Here is a 17,500-nt window from a genome sequence, read left to right on the forward strand (position 1 = left end):
GTCCGCAATCCGTGTTTGATACCTAGTCCATGTTTTGTACCCGGTCCACAGTACGCATTTTATACTGATTGGTTGCTATATTATTTGGGGATGGCCTTTCCATTTTATATCTGCCCCACTCCCCTCCCCCCCCCCGTCATGGATAAAGCCATTGACAATTTACCTCCTAGGAGGAAGAAGATTGACGTGCTAACACATTGACTTTTCCTTAGTGAAAAGGGGACCATTTATTTTTGTGCTACAGTCCTCGGATAATATTGCATGTTTTGCCTCTCATAATTTAGAGTACATACATTTCTGATTACTGAGATTAACATCCTGGAAGAGTTGAGAAGCTTCACATTCCCATTTTGAAACCTTTTTGTTTTTGTTTTCTCTTGGGACCATTGTAAGTTCCAAAAGAAACTGGAAACAATGCTTACAATGTACGCAAAATTTGGGGGGCAGGGGGAGGGGGTTTTAGGGGCAAACAGAGTGTTATGGTATTTTCCAAAGTGGCCTATTAAGATGTTTCGATGGCAACATTCTCGTTTCTAGTCCCTCTCTATAATGAACCAAATATCTTAGATTTTTAACAGATAAGTACATCCAGATGGTCAGACTTGAATGATGTGTGCTGCCCATAATACTTTACATTTCTGTATAAGCTTACAGAGAGTGAACAATAAATGACAAAATCAATCCTGCGATAAATACACCCAGCAGCAAAAATGGTTGCCATGGCAACAGCATAGAGGTATCATTTTGTGCCTTACTTGACATAGATCACCACTGTCAAGTATGAACAACACCCATCCAATATTTTTGGAGATATTCTAAGTTTTGTGATTTATTGCAGTCATGTGTAAAGTTTATGACATATCAATTTTTGAACAAAAACTTGAATATCTCTGGAACAAGAGACAATTTATTCCTATGAAAATAGAAAACACCATTCTTCATCATTTTGAAAGGTCTTTAAAGTAAGCAAAAGGTATTTTTTACTTCATAGGCACTTTAACCCATTGACCCCTGTGAGTGAGACGTACAGATTTTTCCTCTCTCTAATGCCTGACAATTTTACTTGTCAACTGGAGGTGTCCTTAGGGCACCTCAGGAGTAAATGGGTTGAGTGTGACAGTTATTGTAATTCAATAACATTGTGGTGGCCAGTATTCTTGGTGGCGTGACACAATGACTATCGGTACGAACCAATTTTTTTGAATGTTATTGGTTGGTAAGATATAAATTTAACTACTTTATTTATCAGACCAGAGTGAGCAAATGGAATATCCCGTAGATAAACGTCTTCTCGTGGGAGTTTGCTGTATTGCATTACTTTTGTTGTGGATTTACGTCAAGATCGATATCCCTCTTTATTGAAGGGTAAAAGTAAAGTAACCATATTTAACGTTGATAACTTGTAACAGTAATTCAACTGACCAACCTGAGGTCGGCAGTGCGCTCATTTTACTCCCCCCTCTCCATCAGTGCTCCGTTTTACGGGTATTTAAAGCTACATGTACATGGAAAGGAAAGAAGTCGAAACAAGGATGCGAGGTCCGGGAATCGAATTCAGGACCTCTTGCACCAAGGCCACGCACTAACTGACTGTGCCATCCTGGATCCTAAAGTGACATTGATTTGATAGCTAAAATCAAGATTATCTTCTGTTTTTTGTTTGGTTGACATTTAGATGCCTTGGACAAGATTAAGGAATCCTTACAAGAAGATAAATCAGAACTTCTTTTGCAAGGCCTGAAGGAACTCTCTCTTGAATGCAATAAAAATGAAAATAATAGAAAATTTGCAACAAGCAAAAATGCTCTTAGCTTGGTTTACTGCAGCTGTTACCATGCTTATTTAGTGAAAGGAAAAGACATTCTTTCTGTTGGTCTGGATGCCTTGTCTTCATGTTTAGTTGGGCAAGGCAATCTGGCAGATGCTAAAATGATTGAATTTTTGACAACCTGTTTGAAAGAAATTAAGGAAGAGCTGCTGGTTGAGAAAACTGTTAAGGCAAGTAGATTCGCCTGTATAAAAAGTGAGTCCAATCGCCAGACATTTGTTGAACATGGTGTCATACCTTGTTTGGTAGCACATTTGAGGGAATACAAACATTCAAGTGAAATTGTTACAGCAACTTGTGCAGCACTGCGCGTGCTGACATTTGACGATGATATGACTGTAGCCTTTGGAAAGGCACATGAACATGCCAAGTTGATTGTTGCAGAGAATGCATTTGCCATCATCTTGGGCATATTGGAAACATGCGAAGATGTTGAGGTAGCAAGTGAGCTCTGTGTCACTTTGAGTCGATTAGCTGTACGGAATGAATACTGTAAGGATATAGTTGATCAGGGTGGACTGACCATGGTGCTGAAATTATTACGGGAACATATGACAAACCAGGTTTGTAACAATTCTGATTGTGATAGTGATACCCAATCTGTGCTGCAATGATCACATTGCTATCACATCTTGCCTTCCCTAAAAGCTAACTTGCTGGTGCCTTTTAAGGCGCATTAATGAGCTTAAGCTCACTAGAGGTGATGGTATCATAATCAGCAACTGATTTAGAATTTTCTGAAGCTGATAAAAGTTCTGACAAAAAAAATATATATGCACTTAAATTAAATAATTTATAATCAACTTTAAATTTTTGGGTCTCCATTGATTCAAAGACTCCTCAGATGACCCAGGACGCCCCCAGTTGGGGAGTAAAGACGTTAGACAAAGTAAAATCTGTTTAGTCGCAGTCCCAGGGATCAGTGGGTTAAACAACTTACCATAAAATGTCACAACAGAACACTTTTAAGAAGGCTCGAACCAGTTTCAACACTTCCAAGTGACGTTCTTATTAGGATCGGAACCACATCGTTGTGTCATATATTGGCAATATTGTGATACCAAATGAAACACAAATTATTGCTGAACAAGATGCAGTCATAATTGTGACATAATCTGTCACCGTGACAACAGGAAGCCCTGTAAAAACACCCTATACTTTGTCTTTAGTTGCTTATATTTCAAAAACGAACAAGGTGACCCCAACTTTTTATTTCTGAAAAGTAATCAGAAGGGCATGATGAAACTTTTGCAAATTTTCCAAAATATTCTGTCCAGTGGATTCAGAGCCACCTTAACTTTGTGATTTTTCAAAGGTAGCTCTGAATCCTCTAAGACAGAATTTTTTTTAAATTTTTGCAGAAAGTTTAATCGTGGCCTTCTAGTCACTTTTCAGCAATAAAAAAGGGGGTCAACGAGTTCGATTTTGAGATATGAGCAACTAAATCCAAAATATAGGGTGTTTTTGCTGAGCTTTCCCGTTGCCAAGGTAACTTATTACATCACAATAATGATCACATCCTGTTTGGAAATAATCGGTGTTTCATATGGTACCATAGCATTGCTGTTACGTGATACAGTGTTTTGAGCCTCCTTAAGAGTACTTTCTCATACAACACTGATAACTGGATTGGCTCAGTTGGTTGAGCATCGGGCTCGCGAAGAGTAGAGGGGAACCCATGATGTTGTGGGCTGCCTTCCTTTCCCATAGATGCATGGGTCGAGTAGGTGGGTGGGATCAAATATGGACAGATAGGAGATGTCAGAGGCACCTTTAAAGCCTGACATCTGATCTCATCCCAGAGAAAGAAATGTGAAGAGACTGTATGTGGTCATAATTACCATAACCATTGCCATTACAACAAGCACAGTGTCTGGGAATGTTTTGTGTCATTTGAGAGTAGATTGGGAAGGGAGCATTTTGACAATACAGAATATTTTTACTAGAATCAGGTGAAAGAGGGGCTTGTCAAGGGTTATCTGTTGATCTTCACAGCAGTCTTGCAATCTTTTGCCAACAGAACATGGTTGTGCCTCCACAGGTGCCATGATCATTATAGAGCCTTGATTAGTTATTAAAGCTGGTAACATTAACTTCCAGTGCTCTGTGACTAGTACCACAGTCTTTCCTGCTGTTAAGTAATAGGCAGCTTAAAGTGCACCTAATCTCAACTATTTTTTGTTCCTCATATAAATCTCTCATATGTCACCATTGATACTCAGGATTTTGCTTTTTCTGTGCCATGCAAGCCGTGTAAACTTTGCAGAACTAGCTGCAGTAATTTGCACCCATGGCCGTGGATCATGGGTCTATTCTCAATTTTACGTCACAAACTGCTTTGCGATGCAAAATTTCTTTGAAAGCAGGAATGCGGAACAGTTTGCAATGTAATATTGAGAATACACTCATGCCTGTCACATCACGGTTGTGGACCCAAGTTACCGCTAATTTTGATAACTTTGCACGTCTTGTCTGGCAGACAAAAAGGATGTTTGCCTTCAGTGGGGAGATTAATATAATTGTAGACGAAAAATTTGAGTTTAGGTGCACTTTAAGCATGCAACGTTTTTGAGCCACGGACAGCAACCTGAAGTGATCTGTTGTCCTTTTAAACTTTTCTTGGCACTATCACAGTTATATTGCTAAGTATGTTTTCACTATTAGGGACAATTAACTTAAAATCCTGGAAAAGACTGCTGACCTGGTGTGTGAGATATTCACTTCTGGTTTCTGTGAGTGGCTCAAAAATGTCATGTGCTTAACCCTTTCACTCCCAAGAGTGCCACTTATAGATTTTACTCTGTCTAACGCCAGACGATTTTACTCGTCAACGGGGAGCCCCATGGGAGTGAAAGGGTTAACAACAGCTAGATTCCCTCAAAACTTATGTCCCCATTAACCCTTTAACTCCCAAGAGTGCCACTTATAGATTTTACTCTGTCTAATGCCAGACGATTTTACTCGTCAACGGGGAGCCCCACGGGGGTGAAAGGGTTAAGCTCCCTAATGGCCTGACATGTATTTTTTAAGGCTGACGTATTTGTATGGATAGGTTTTTGTTGTAGATGGTGCATTTGCATTCATGTGGTTCATGTATCCAACCCTTACCTTAACGGTAAGTGGATGGCAGACCCTAGATACTCTCTCTCTGCGCACAGGAAGGCGTGTTTTACTGGCTAACCCACTTGATGCACCCTAATCCTAACCCAATGCAGGACCCAGGTACCCACCCTTCTCCACATGTTGCCTCTCTAAATTCACCACATGTAACAGCCCCTTGTTGTTCATATCCGTAGAACATTGCAAAGCAAGTCTGCACACTGCTAAGAGCCATAGCAGGAAATGATGATGTCAAGACTTCTATTGTGGACTCTGGAGGCTTGGGGCTTATTGTCGCTGCCATGACAACTCATGCTAAACAGCCAATGGTGGCAGAGCAGGGTTGCGCAGCTCTAGGTTCCATAGCTTTGAGGAGTCCTTCAAATTGCACAGCTATTGTGGGTACAGGAGGAGTGGAGGCTATATTGAAAGCAATGCAGATACATGCAGATTCCATTGGTGTGCAAGTAAGGCAAATGTTGCAAGTTAAAATTTGTATTAGCAGTCCATAAACAGAACCTATATGTGTAATCTTAGCACAAGTATTGTGGTACTATAATGTCTTTTAATGGGGACATGAGTGGACCTAGCTGTTGTTAACAGATTTCTAGTTGTCCCCTAAGTTTGTTATGTGAATTGTGAGAAAACATGCCACACAACATTGTGGAGCAAGGAACACCCTTCTTCATGCAGAGATTCCAACCATCCGAATTTTATCTGGAGCCTCCCGATTTGATGTGTTGTGTCCCGCTCTCCCGACTTTTATCAATTTTCCTGATTTTTCATGAAATTCTGAAAACAAGGAAAAAAGTTGCTTATCTCAAGTACTTTTTCATGATCTGAGTGTAAAACATTACGTATTACACTTTCTTATCCTATAATGTCGTGCCCAGTATCTCCATTGAACACCCCCTTTTGTGCAGACTCATAAGGCCACCAGTCTTACTCCACTTAGCAGCTCCAAAATGGCAGACAAGCATGGCGTAAGGGCCTACTGACATATTTCTTGGGGTGCGTTGCTTAGGATGTAATGGTTAAGTAATTTGAGAGAATTTGGCATTATTTTGGTCAGTTTCCAACTTTTGTAAACCAATGACCCTAAATATGACGTCAACATGCCACGCCCATGGTCATGTGACCAACAAAAGAAAACTCTAAATTTATCTACGTGCTACGTAATTTGGGTATTTAATCAGTGGTTTCATAATTTGTATTTGTTTTTGCATCCAGCCAAGCATGGTTTTCTTTTTATTTTGAAAAGTGATACTGAAATACCCATACCGGTAACATTTTCAAAAAAGGTGATTTGAAAAAATCAACGCTTAGCTATATTCTGTATTTGGAGGTGAAACGTGCCATGTTAAAAAAAAATTAATTCAATTGAAAGACTGCCGGAAATTTAGCTTTTTCTCAAACCAGAAGTCAGTTTGTTTACGCATGCGCAGTTGATCTGAGGATGAGCGTGAGGAAGGGCGAGGAAAAACCTTCGATGCAAACAGATTAGAAATTTTACAAGTCGGTGAGTGGGTTTTCAGGTCAGCTCACGACGTGATGACGTCAGTTACCGGAAGAAACATTTCACTTCCTTAGCAACTCATGAAAAATCCGTTTGTGGGCCCTTAAGTGGTAAGAACAGACCTTACAGAATACCACTAAAATGTCAAAATGCAGGAAATGCCACTTGAGGGAACTAAATTTGCAAAATTTCCTGGGGGGATACCCCCAGACCCCCCTACAGGCTCGCACCTTAGCCACTTGTGAGTGCCTTCGGTGCTAAAAAATACTGCTTATTTTCCTTAAAAAGGGGTTGGAATGTCGTCTGTACTTCATGACCTTTTTGCTCTCAGACTTTTTTATTGCTAAGTTTTGTCTCATCTTGAGGCTTGGTAGTCTGCATCACTTTCTTTACTCTTACATGTATTTTACTTTGTTTGTAGAAACAAGCCTGTTTAGCCATTCGTAATCTTGTTGCTCGAAATCCAGAGCACTGTGACATTTTACTTGAGGCTGGTGCTGAGAGCTTGATCAGAGATGCTAAAGACAGTGTGACCGATTGTGATGACTTGGCCAAGGCTGCTTTGCGAGACCTTGGGTGTGCTGTGGAGCTTCAAGAACTTTGGACAGGAACTGGGAGTGGGAAAGTTCACCAATGATTGGGCTTCCTGTGGTACTTGAACTGATCATTAAGTCTGATCATTAACTGGGTTTGCCTGACGTAAGCAAGGGACTGTGAAAAGTCCAAGACTATATTCCAAGTGCAGTTAGTTTGTTTGCTAAACAGGCATACAGTACATATCAGACTTAATTTTATCATTACATTGCTTGAAAAAATTAATGGTAAATTCTCTTCCAGATTTCTAAAGCCCCCCACAAACATAATTATTGCATTCTGTAGCATTGTAATTAGGTGTAAAGAATTGTAAGGGTACATGCAATGAAACTTGTAAAAATGTTTAGAAAGGATCATTCTGGACTTCCTGTCTGTGGGATACAAAGTACAAGCACCCATATTTGTTTACAGGAGCATTAGAAAGGATTTCTGCAAAAAATTCTGTGGAAGGCATTTTTGGACACCAATGGCAACCTTAAGTAAGACCTTTTCCCTTGATTCTACCACTTTCACACTGTAAGTTTTTCTTACACAGATGATTCTTATACATGTATGCAAGGGGTTGGTTGTAAATGACTTGTTACTCAAGGTCCCTATTGTAAATATAATTTATACATAATATTTTTATTTATGACCACTCCACTAGTTTTTTTACTTTCCTTCAAAATGTTTTATGATTTATATACAGCATGAGTCATACTTTTCTTTCAACTTTTTTATCTCAGAATGTTTTGCACCACAGCAATTTTTGCACCTGCATTGTGGCTGATTTTTCTCCCAACAGTTGACATAATAATAATTATTTTGATACATGTACATGTAACCAAACCCAAATCCTCAAGTTGGCTAAGCCTTGGCCTAAAAACCAACTTTAGGCCTAGGGTTAGCCAAATTGAGGGTTTTGGGTTACTTCTTCGTTTTCGAGTCTTAGAGTCTTAGGGGTCTTTGTTTTCAAGACACCCACACCATAGCCTCGTTTGCATACACCAAAAGAAAGATGGTGGATCTCAATTTTATCCATTTTAAAATGTCCATTTTTGAAGTGTTATTGTTGGCTATTTAAACACATTAAGCCCAAATGAGTTGTCAAGTATGACAACACAGGTAAAGAACTTTCATTTACGAGAAACTTTTTTCTAGACCGTACTTTCCCTTTAACAACCAATCATATGTTCACTAATGCATGTTCCCATTGTTTCCTAATTCAAATTCTATAATGGTTTCGGTTTTGCTGATGTATATAAACTCTAGCGATGTTTGAGTGTGTATGGAATTTAACTGAAGAGTGGATCAACACTTTGTTGGTCTACAAAATAGTACTGTATTAAAATCCATATGAAACGATATTGATTAGGAAAACCTTGTTATACATATTCGTGTATATATATATTCCAGTAGTTGTTCATGACTCCGTGCTTCGAGAGTGCTTGATACTAAGATCAGTAGAGCAAAATCAGATAAGATCGGTGCGAGACGGTCGTACTCTTGTTTCTGTTCAACACATACAGAGAGCAAGTGCTTAATACAGAGTGATCTACAGTGAATATATGTATGTGTAATCAAATGGCGACGAGTGAAATTAGGAAATAATTTCACGAGCGCTTTGTCAAAATTCTATAAAGGCTCGGGAAATTATCAGAATTTTGACAAAACGCAAGTGAGATTATTTCCTAATTTCATGAGAAAACCATTTGATTACCTTTTAATGTTGTGGGTGACAAATTACGCTTACAACCGTAAATCGCATGAGTACTTTATCCAACTGCTCGGGAAGAATCATCTCCAGGTTTTTCTCAAGGCTATTTTCGTCACACCACTTCTCCAAAACCCTCACCCAGTTAATTATGCTCTTTCGCGTATTTAAATTTTCTGCCGCTTCTTTTAATTTCGTAACTTCTTCGCTGATGGTCACTGTCTTAAATCTCGACGCCATCTTGGCTCTGATTGAGAAGAGATGTTACCATGGCAATTTTGGAATTTCACATGTGAAATTATAAATTAACGCTGAAATTTCGCGCCAAAATTAAGGAGTAATTTGTCACCCATGATATTATACACATAATTAAACATCATATATAGGGTCCTTGAACTTGCTACTATGACAAAAAAAAAACACTTCTTTTTTTCCATCAGATTTTGAAAGTGTGATTGCTCAACACTTGACAGGCAAAATTTTAAGCTTTGATTTTTATCTGAGGGCTATTTATTTTGAGTGTAAGTTTTGGATTTCACTGTCTGCCATTACTTACATTCCAAACTGACCGATTGGACCTCAGAGGGTTGGATCTAGGGAAAAGTGACTCACTAGCTTAAACTTTCAGTGTGTAAACAATGCAAAGCACAAGTTTACATGTAAAAGTCTGAAAGCTCGAAACTCTGTGCTGCATATTAACCCTTTCACTCCCAACAGTGCCACTTATAGATTTTACTCTGTCTAACGCCAGATAATTTTACTCGTCAGTGGGGAACCCCATGGGGCTGAAAGGGTTAACAACAGCTAGATGCACCCAAAAACAGTGCCACTTATAGATTTTACTCTGTGTAACGCCAGATGATTTTACACTCGTCAGTGGGGAACCCCACGGGGCTGAAAGGGTTAATTAACCCACATACACACGCATTGCATTCTTAAACTATTGAGTCTTTGACGTCATTTTCTCCTCGATCCAGCTCTCTCAAGATTTTAAAGTTAGTAATGGCAGACCATTAAACAGGAAAATTCCAGTTAAAATAAATAGGTGTAAAGTAACGTAAAGCAACCATACCGTATTTAACGTCGATAACTCGTAGCAGTAATTCAACTGACAAACCTGAGGACGACGGTGCACTCATTTTACTCCCCCCTCTCCATCAGTGCTCCGTTTTACGGGTATTTAAAGCTACTTAGCTACCCGGAAAGGAAAGAAGTCGAAACAAGGATGCGAGATCCGGGAATCGAACTCAGGACCTCTTGCACCAAGGCCGCGCACTAACCTACAGTGCCATCCTTGCTCTTTTTCAAATCAAGGCTTAACACTTCGATCAGTTACTGTTTAGTTAACATAGCTTTGAAATCCAAAGAAAAATAAAAAGTGCTTTGTTGGTCACAGTAGCATTTTAAACAAGGCAGTAGAGTTACATACTCATTTTTTCATTTCCTTAGAATTTGAGTCCATGACAATAATATTTGATATATGATAAAGTAACTGCTGATTTAAAAGAAGTATACTACTCTCAATGTGCTAATGATCCTACATGTAAGTGAATCTGCTCTTGTTTCTTGATAATGAAGGGACTTTCTTGCCATGTAAAGAATGACAGCTAACACGCAAGATTATATTTCCATGGTGACTGTTGGTTAAATAAACCAATCTCGTATCCAACCGGTATGAATGGAATACCATACCATGCTTTTCCCTCAATGTGGTGCCACTGACTCATCCAGGCACTATGTGGAGCCTTGTAGTACATTTCTTTAAGTGAGCAATATCTTTGTCTGCAGACTTAACCATAACAAAATAATACTAAAAGTGACAGTTTTGCTGAAGCAACAGTAGATGGTGAGTAAGTATCGGGTGAACAGGGTCATCCCAAACTCCATTCCCCGCAGTATGCCAGTTCCCATGAGTAGCGGCTCAGACTTTGCTCCATTTAACACAGTAAACCACCTCCTCCCACGTAAGCAGCTTTTTATCCAATTGAGTGAGAGTCTTGTGATACCAACTTGGTTTTTAGCTTTCTCCTTATGGGACACACTGTAGTTGCATTCAGTGAGATCAGCAAAAGCTACCTCTGCAATAATGCTAGAGTCTAACACCTTTCTGCATATCCAGATAAATTAATAAATGCACAAAGAATGATCATAACACTACTTAGGCCTTGAAAGCAGTTTCACATTGACACAGTTTCACGACTTCAAAACCACGTCAAATTCGATGCGGTTTGGAAATGTTTACATGGAACAGTTTTTGCCAGAAAATTAAAGTCGTGATGGTACAAGTGAGCACTGCACTATGTGCTAAATTCACCATTTTGAATCGAACAATGCAAATTTCACGGCAAAATAGTAACCGTATTCAAATTGATGCAGTTTCACTGTTTACATTACAGATGAAACTGTATCATTTTGAAAACACTCCACTTTTCACAATGACCCGGTTTCGCCAACAGTCTTGATTGGTGTAGTGTAAACAGGCATAACCGCATCAAAAAGGATGCAGTTACATATGAAACACTTCCTTAGGTAGACAAGCAAAAAAAACTACAATCATTACGACCAAGCAAAACTGTAAAAATTCATTGCCACGCTGATCTTGGTGCAACAGTTTTTTTACTTCTGTCTTTGTCATTTCTGCTACAGTCATTAACGCTGCAAAGGATATCATGACCATAACATGAGCCTTCCAAGACTGACAATCTCCATCATCCATGAGGTCATCGTTACTGGCCTGGCCCATTGTAAATCTGTCCAACAGTATGTCCTCGCAGAGCTCAGACACTTTATTAAAATTTACTGTTGGCCTCTGTGCATTAGGATTTTCTCTGAGCATGAAAAGATCTCTGATGAGGTCCACCGTCAAAAGGTCGATGACATTGCATAATTCTGGGGCAGTCAGCATTTTTTGCCTGCGATAAAAGTAGCCCTCTTCTTCTGTTATGGTTAGAGAGCCAGAATTTCTGCAAAGATGCTCAAATTTGTCTCTCAAAGCATCAGATTCTGAAAACAACAGGTGTTGCTTCATATGACACTTATTTTTCCATTCACCTTTATGCTTCACTTGACCATTACTGTAGAGACCCTCCCTCCTGTCTTCTTCATCTGGCGGGCGGATGTAATGTCTTCCCCATTTTTGCACACAAACTTGCTTTGTAACGGTTCTTATTGCTTCTTTTATCAGTGATGTGTCAATGTTGCTTATCCTGTGGAACTCTAATATTCCGTCAACTTTGCTTGTAAGGCAGCTCTTGAACTCCTTTGCATCCAATTCACTCTTGTTAACCCTGAAGCTGTATTGTAACTGTTTCAGGCATTTGGATTGTGGGTATGACATATCAACGGATAGATCAAGTTCACATTCTTTTGAACATAATAATCTGCAAACAAGACATGAAAGACTGAAAAAAACGATCACAAAACTGCCCAAATGATTGTGAAAAATAGTGGCTTTTCTTGATCTGCTTTCTTGGGAAATCTATTTCAAGTTGTTATTTGCATGGTCTGAGATAACCTGCGATCAGGCGTTCTTTTCTTTATGGAGGACGCAAAAAGAACACATGATCTCAGGTTAAGTCAGAGAGAACGTTAACGCTGTGTCAGTGTGGGCCTCCGCTGACGACAAGAGCCAGCAAAACGGGGTAGGTTCATTTCGCTGACCCCCTAGTCCATGGACTACCCTAAAATGGACTAACTCTTAAAAATACTATTTTGAATGAGTACTATGGAAAGAACTGAATTGATTAGATACTTACATTGCACATACCTTGTTTATTTTCGTGTGCATGGCCACATGCAACTAAATCCAGGAATTGCACCGGGTTCACTTCACTTATTATCGAAAGGTAACCAATTTAACATGGGTGCTTAGACTCAAATATGGTTGATCAATGCCGTTTAAAATGGGTGTTAAGGCTTAACTTAGCACTATTTGAGACACTGCTTACATATAGAGCAACAGTATTCATTCAAAATAGTATTTTTAGGGCAGTCCATCGGGGTAGTCCAAGGACTACAGGGTCAGCGTAATGTACCTACCCAGCAAAACGATATCAAGGCCCTTACAAAAAAAACTGTTTGGCACCAATGCAGAGTATTTCAACTATAGCCCGGTTAGTGCCATATAATTTTCTCTTATAAAACGAATCGTTCTATTTCCTTGAATGATGCTGCAACTGCCAGATCAACTCCTGTTCACTTTATTTTTTTGTACAGTTCTGGTATGCCCCCATTTTTCTCTGTATTAACACCGGCTTCTGTCTAACAACTTCGATGGTAAAATACTTTATTGGTTCTCTTTCCGCAACAGAAACCAATCGATGATTTAATGGTGTGTAGTTTTGAATTAGAGATTAATTGTTTTAAATAATATTTCACTGTTGAGCACGCCAAACCATAAAGGGTTACAAAGAATGATAAGCCAGCCATGGAAAACTAGACTAAGTGACGCGTTGCTTCAGAGCCATATAGGAATAGAAAGACATAAAAGCCTCTAAAATAGAGCTTTGAGGATGATATCCGCTCAATAAAAGTCGGCTGTTTAACCGACCACTCTGAAATTTCCAACTGAACTTCTCTTGCTAAGAACCCCGAACTATCATATCAAAGAGATCAACGAAAAGTAATGAATTCATTGATAGCACTCATGTGATATGACGGCCATGTTGGTGCCAAAACAATAGAAAAATGTAGCTCAAGTGTTGGATAATAATAGAGTCAAATTTCGCTGTTGTTCTATCCACAAAGATGGACGCAATTATTTTAGAGGAGCGGAATAATCTTTCAACGTCCTCGATCGTTTTTCCCTAGGCTCTCTTCCTTTTAGTAACAAATTACTGTCTGGCAGAGAGGGGACAGTACTTCCTCTTTTTTATATGTCGATTACAGCTCATCTAGCGGAGTCGAGAGCTTCAAAACTCAATACCTAAAGAGCTTCTTGTCTTCTCTCACGGTATATAAATTAACATACATAAGGATCAAAAATACTTACACGTGTGCCGGGTTGATCGAATCAAAACAGCAAATACAAGTGTTTTGTTCAATTGCAAGACTTAGTCCATAAAGGCAAATCAACCATGGTTTTTTGCGCTCCTTGCCGGCCGGCAAAACAATTTCCAAGATGAGGGGCCTCAGTTAATCAATCGATAATTAAGCAACCACCCCGGCAATCGTGGCAAGTCGCCAAAATTCTGCATATTTATGACAACTAGACGCTCCGTGAGCGTAAACTGGGTTCTCTGTGGTACATCTTACACAAAAACAGAGGGCACTGAGTTGGGTGGTGTTGAAGGCGCTGAAACTGGATTTTCTCAAGAGTAATACCGAAAATACAAAATCGAAAAAAAGGGAAAAGCCTAGAAATCCAATAGTTACTCCTGGTAACTCCTACAACAGAGTTGTAGCAAGGGGAGGGCCCGGGCATGACCAAGTATAAAATGTTGAAAATAGAATTTCATCTTCCAGAAGGTGACTTCCCGGTATTAAGACATCTCACGGAGTTTAATTACTCCTCGTTAGACAGGAAACGCTCGCACGAGATGCATTGAGAAGGAAGGCCAATAGGTTCATTACAAAAGAGACTTGAATAAAACTGCACGAACGCACGCTCGATTTCTTCACGCGTAAAAACCTCGACATCGGTAGAATCAAGAATGGAGTGAGAATATTACGCTCAAAGCGCTCACGCTCAAGTTTAAAGAAATAACAAGTAGGCCTTTCCCCCTCTTCAAGCCACTGAATTCAGGAGCGAACCTTAGAGTCATCCAACTCTTTCAAGGTGAGGGCCTTCAGTTCACTTTCGAGTTCGGAAATTTGAGAGCTAACCAATAAATCACCAGAAGTTAATTTAAGCTTAAGATCAATGATGCGATTAACCAAAAGAACGCGCTCGTGCGAGAGCTCCCTGCGCTTATTCTTAGAAAAATATATAATTTGTGAACGAATAGAATGCTAAAGAAGTCCCACCCCGACTTAACTGAAGGAAAGTGTTGCAGAAAACCAGAAAGATCACCAATGCTGGTTGTAATATATTCACAAAACGCACTGTCATTCAAAAGCGAGTTAATGATTTCCAAATACCAGGACCACAGGAATTATTCCCAGAGGACTGGATAGAAAGATAAACAAAATCATGATCGGAAAAAGGACAAAGTCTAATTTCGCAGGAAGTAACCGAAGGCATAAATCTCTCAGAAACAAAAATCTTATCAAGCCGGGAACCGATAGAAAAATCAGAATTAAGCCAGGTGCACTGACGCAGCCTTGGATGAAACTTACGCCAGGCATCTGACAAAGAAAAAGTCGAACAAAAAACAGAAAAATATTTAGCAGCAACAAAGTTCCCACCAAATTTGTCAAGATGGTGATCATAGCAATTGTAATCACCAGCAATAATAACGGCGTCAGAGGGCAAAAAAATATTCGTGCAAACTATCAAAAAACACTTTCCTTTCAATCGGATTAATAGGCGCGTAAATGTTAATTAAATTGATCTTAAGATCATCGAGTTCAAAAGCAAGTCCTAATTATACCCGAGAAAAAATCAGAAAAGCAATTCAAAACACCTGCTCGTCTGTCAACAGCGGGAGACAAGAAACAAGGCCCACGCCAGGCTTTAGAAAGGGCACAAAAAACTTCAGAATCACTAGTAAATGTTTCTTAAAAATAAAAAAACAACGTACGAAGCATGAAGGTTATCGATAAGATGATTCTTAAAACGTTTACTGAAACCCCTAGAATGTAATTAGGAAGCAATTTGAAAATTCATGAAGGATGAGGGTTATTAGTCCTTCTACTAGAACTAGCTGGTAAGAGTGTAGTCTACTTGCTTGGAGGAGGACCATCAGGAGGGGTCCAGCCTAGCAGGCTTACGCTTAGACGCCACACGTGAAACAAAAGGACGAACAGAAGTCTGAGACGGAGGAAGCGAAACAACAGAACTAACTTCAGGAATTTCCATAGCAGCGAAGGAATCATCTGAAACAGGAGGAGAGTGCGGAGAAACTTCAGCGGCATGCTGCAAACCCGATACAGTAGGCGTGCCTGTAATAACACTTTACGGGGCGGGAGGAACCGGAAAACGCGCGGAGGGAGGCTCAGGATACTCGAAGAGAGATTGAGATTATGAAAGCTGCGAAGGGTCTGCAGACTGCTGAGAGGAATCTTGAGTAGACTGCGTAGAATGTAAAGGATACTGCAAACGGAGAATTCTGAGGAGCAGACACACCTGAAGAGGACGAAGACAACCATGACTATGATAACAATAACTGCAAAGGAGGCGCAGAAGGTGGAACGGAAGAAGGCGGAACATCAGAGGGCAGTTTCTGAAGAAGGATCATCGGACAAAGGCTGAGACAGGCGGCGGGCTTTCAGAAACATCAGAAGGAGGTGGAGAACCGGCAAGAGGCACATCAGTAGAAGGGTGCAACGGATGGGACGCAGGAGATGGATGAGGGGCAGAATGCGAAAGTTCGCTATGTCCATCTTCGAGATCTTCCTACAGAAGTATCAGACGATGGTATCTCCCGTTTCGTTAGTTCTTTTGAGTAAAGTCCTTTCTGTTAAGCGAAGTACTTGGATGGTTTTCCCGCGCTCTACAATAGCAACCGTGTTGTGAAGATAGCCTTGGACTATGAAGTGCCGTATTTTGTTCGTGTTCGGGTTTGTCCTTGTTGCCCGTGGTATGCTGATCAGCCCTCTCAGTGTTCAGTCAGCCGTACGATTGGTCATCGTGCCTCACACTGCCCTCTCTCTGGCCTGTGCCGGCGTTGTTATCAGCCTGGTCATTTGGCTAGGGAGTGTAGGCAGGCCTGGGGCTCTGTTCATCCTGGCACAGAAGTTGTTGTTGGTGGTCCTCTCGCTCCTGACGTTGATAGTCCTGAGTACGTTCCTCATTCTGATGATGGTGCTTCCATGGCATCTGATGACGGAGAGGTGGCTTCTGGTGATGGGGAGGTTGCTGCTAAGGCTGCCCCTCCTCAGCCCCGTCCACTTTGTTCTGCTCCTACTGTTTGTACTTCGCCATCTTCTGCCTCCGTTTATGCGTCGTCTGATGCTGTTCCTGCTGTCCCTGCATCGTCTGCAGTTTCGTCTGTTGTTACTTCTGATGGTGAGCATGTCATCTAAGTTGAATTAAAAAAACTTGTTGTCACTGACTAAAAAACTTCTGTAAAAAAGGACGTTTCGGTCAAAATATGACGTTTCTACGGCTTTTTAAGCACTCATTTTGTATTCGAAAGCCATTTTATGCTGAAGAAGGTCATAGTATTTTGACCGAAACGTTCTTTTTTACATAAGTTTTTTAGTCAGTGACAAGTTTTTTAATTCTTTTCGTCATGCCTGACTACAACTACGGTATTTTCATCTCAGTTGCTTCGTGTTTTTCTCCTTCGTCTTCTGTTCCTGTTTCAAGGTCTTCAGTTGTTGCTCATCGTGATAAGATTGATTCATATCTTCTTTCTGCTTTAGGTAACTTCTCCCGTGATGACGTGACCCCCATGTCTCCTGCTCGAGTTACTGACTTTGTTTCTCATGTGATAGAGAAGCAAGGTTTGTCCGTTGACTCTCATCAGTATATGGCTCATTTTGTTTATCAGGTTCAACGTAAGTTTTGTGTGCAACTACAAACTGGCAAGAAACCTATGAAGTGAGTTCCAGCTAAGGGACTGTGCAATAATTATCAGGAAGGGGGGTCCTAAAATGAGCTTCACCAAAGGAAAAATTAGATAGGTCCCCCCCTCCAGCAGCGTCAAGATTAACTGTGACCCCCCCC

General features: G+C 40.2%; 3 protein-coding genes across 4 annotated transcripts in view; 1 reads left to right on the forward strand and 2 right to left on the reverse strand.

Moving 5' to 3' along the window:
- LOC137992372 (armadillo repeat-containing protein 6-like) overlaps positions 1–8,622 on the forward strand; it is a 13,159-nt gene extending 4,537 nt beyond the window's left edge. The window contains exons 2-4 of one of the 2 annotated variants that reach the window (XM_068837692.1): positions 1,676–2,391; positions 5,125–5,394; positions 6,865–8,620. In XM_068837692.1, the coding sequence (XP_068693793.1) occupies positions 1,676–2,391; positions 5,125–5,394; positions 6,865–7,080 (1,202 nt within the window). In that variant the 3' untranslated portion in view covers positions 7,081–8,620. Of the gene's footprint in view, positions 1–1,675; positions 2,392–5,124; positions 5,395–6,864 lie in introns of both variants that reach the window. The other variant, XM_068837693.1, reaches the window with a different exon arrangement.
- LOC137992383 (tRNA:m(4)X modification enzyme TRM13 homolog) overlaps positions 1–17,500 on the reverse strand; it is a 282,513-nt gene that overhangs the window by 149,710 nt on the left and 115,303 nt on the right. The window lies entirely within an intron of this gene.
- On the reverse strand, positions 9,159–13,863 carry LOC137992373 (uncharacterized). Its single transcript, XM_068837694.1, has 2 exons — positions 13,721–13,863; positions 9,159–12,110 (listed from the first exon to the last, which is right to left on the reverse strand). Exon 2 carries the CDS (start codon positions 12,065–12,067, stop codon positions 11,237–11,239), a length of 831 nt encoding a protein of 276 aa, XP_068693795.1. The 5' UTR covers positions 12,068–12,110; positions 13,721–13,863; the 3' UTR covers positions 9,159–11,236.

This window comes from Montipora foliosa, chromosome 2 (assembly GCF_036669935.1).
Source record: "Montipora foliosa isolate CH-2021 chromosome 2, ASM3666993v2, whole genome shotgun sequence".
Lineage (NCBI taxonomy): Eukaryota > Metazoa > Cnidaria > Anthozoa > Scleractinia > Acroporidae > Montipora > Montipora foliosa.

Excerpts from the sequence above, each read along its gene's own strand:
- LOC137992373 (XM_068837694.1), bottom strand. The coding sequence starts at position 12,067 with ATGTCATACCCACAATCCAAATGCCTGAAACAGTTACAATACAGCTTC.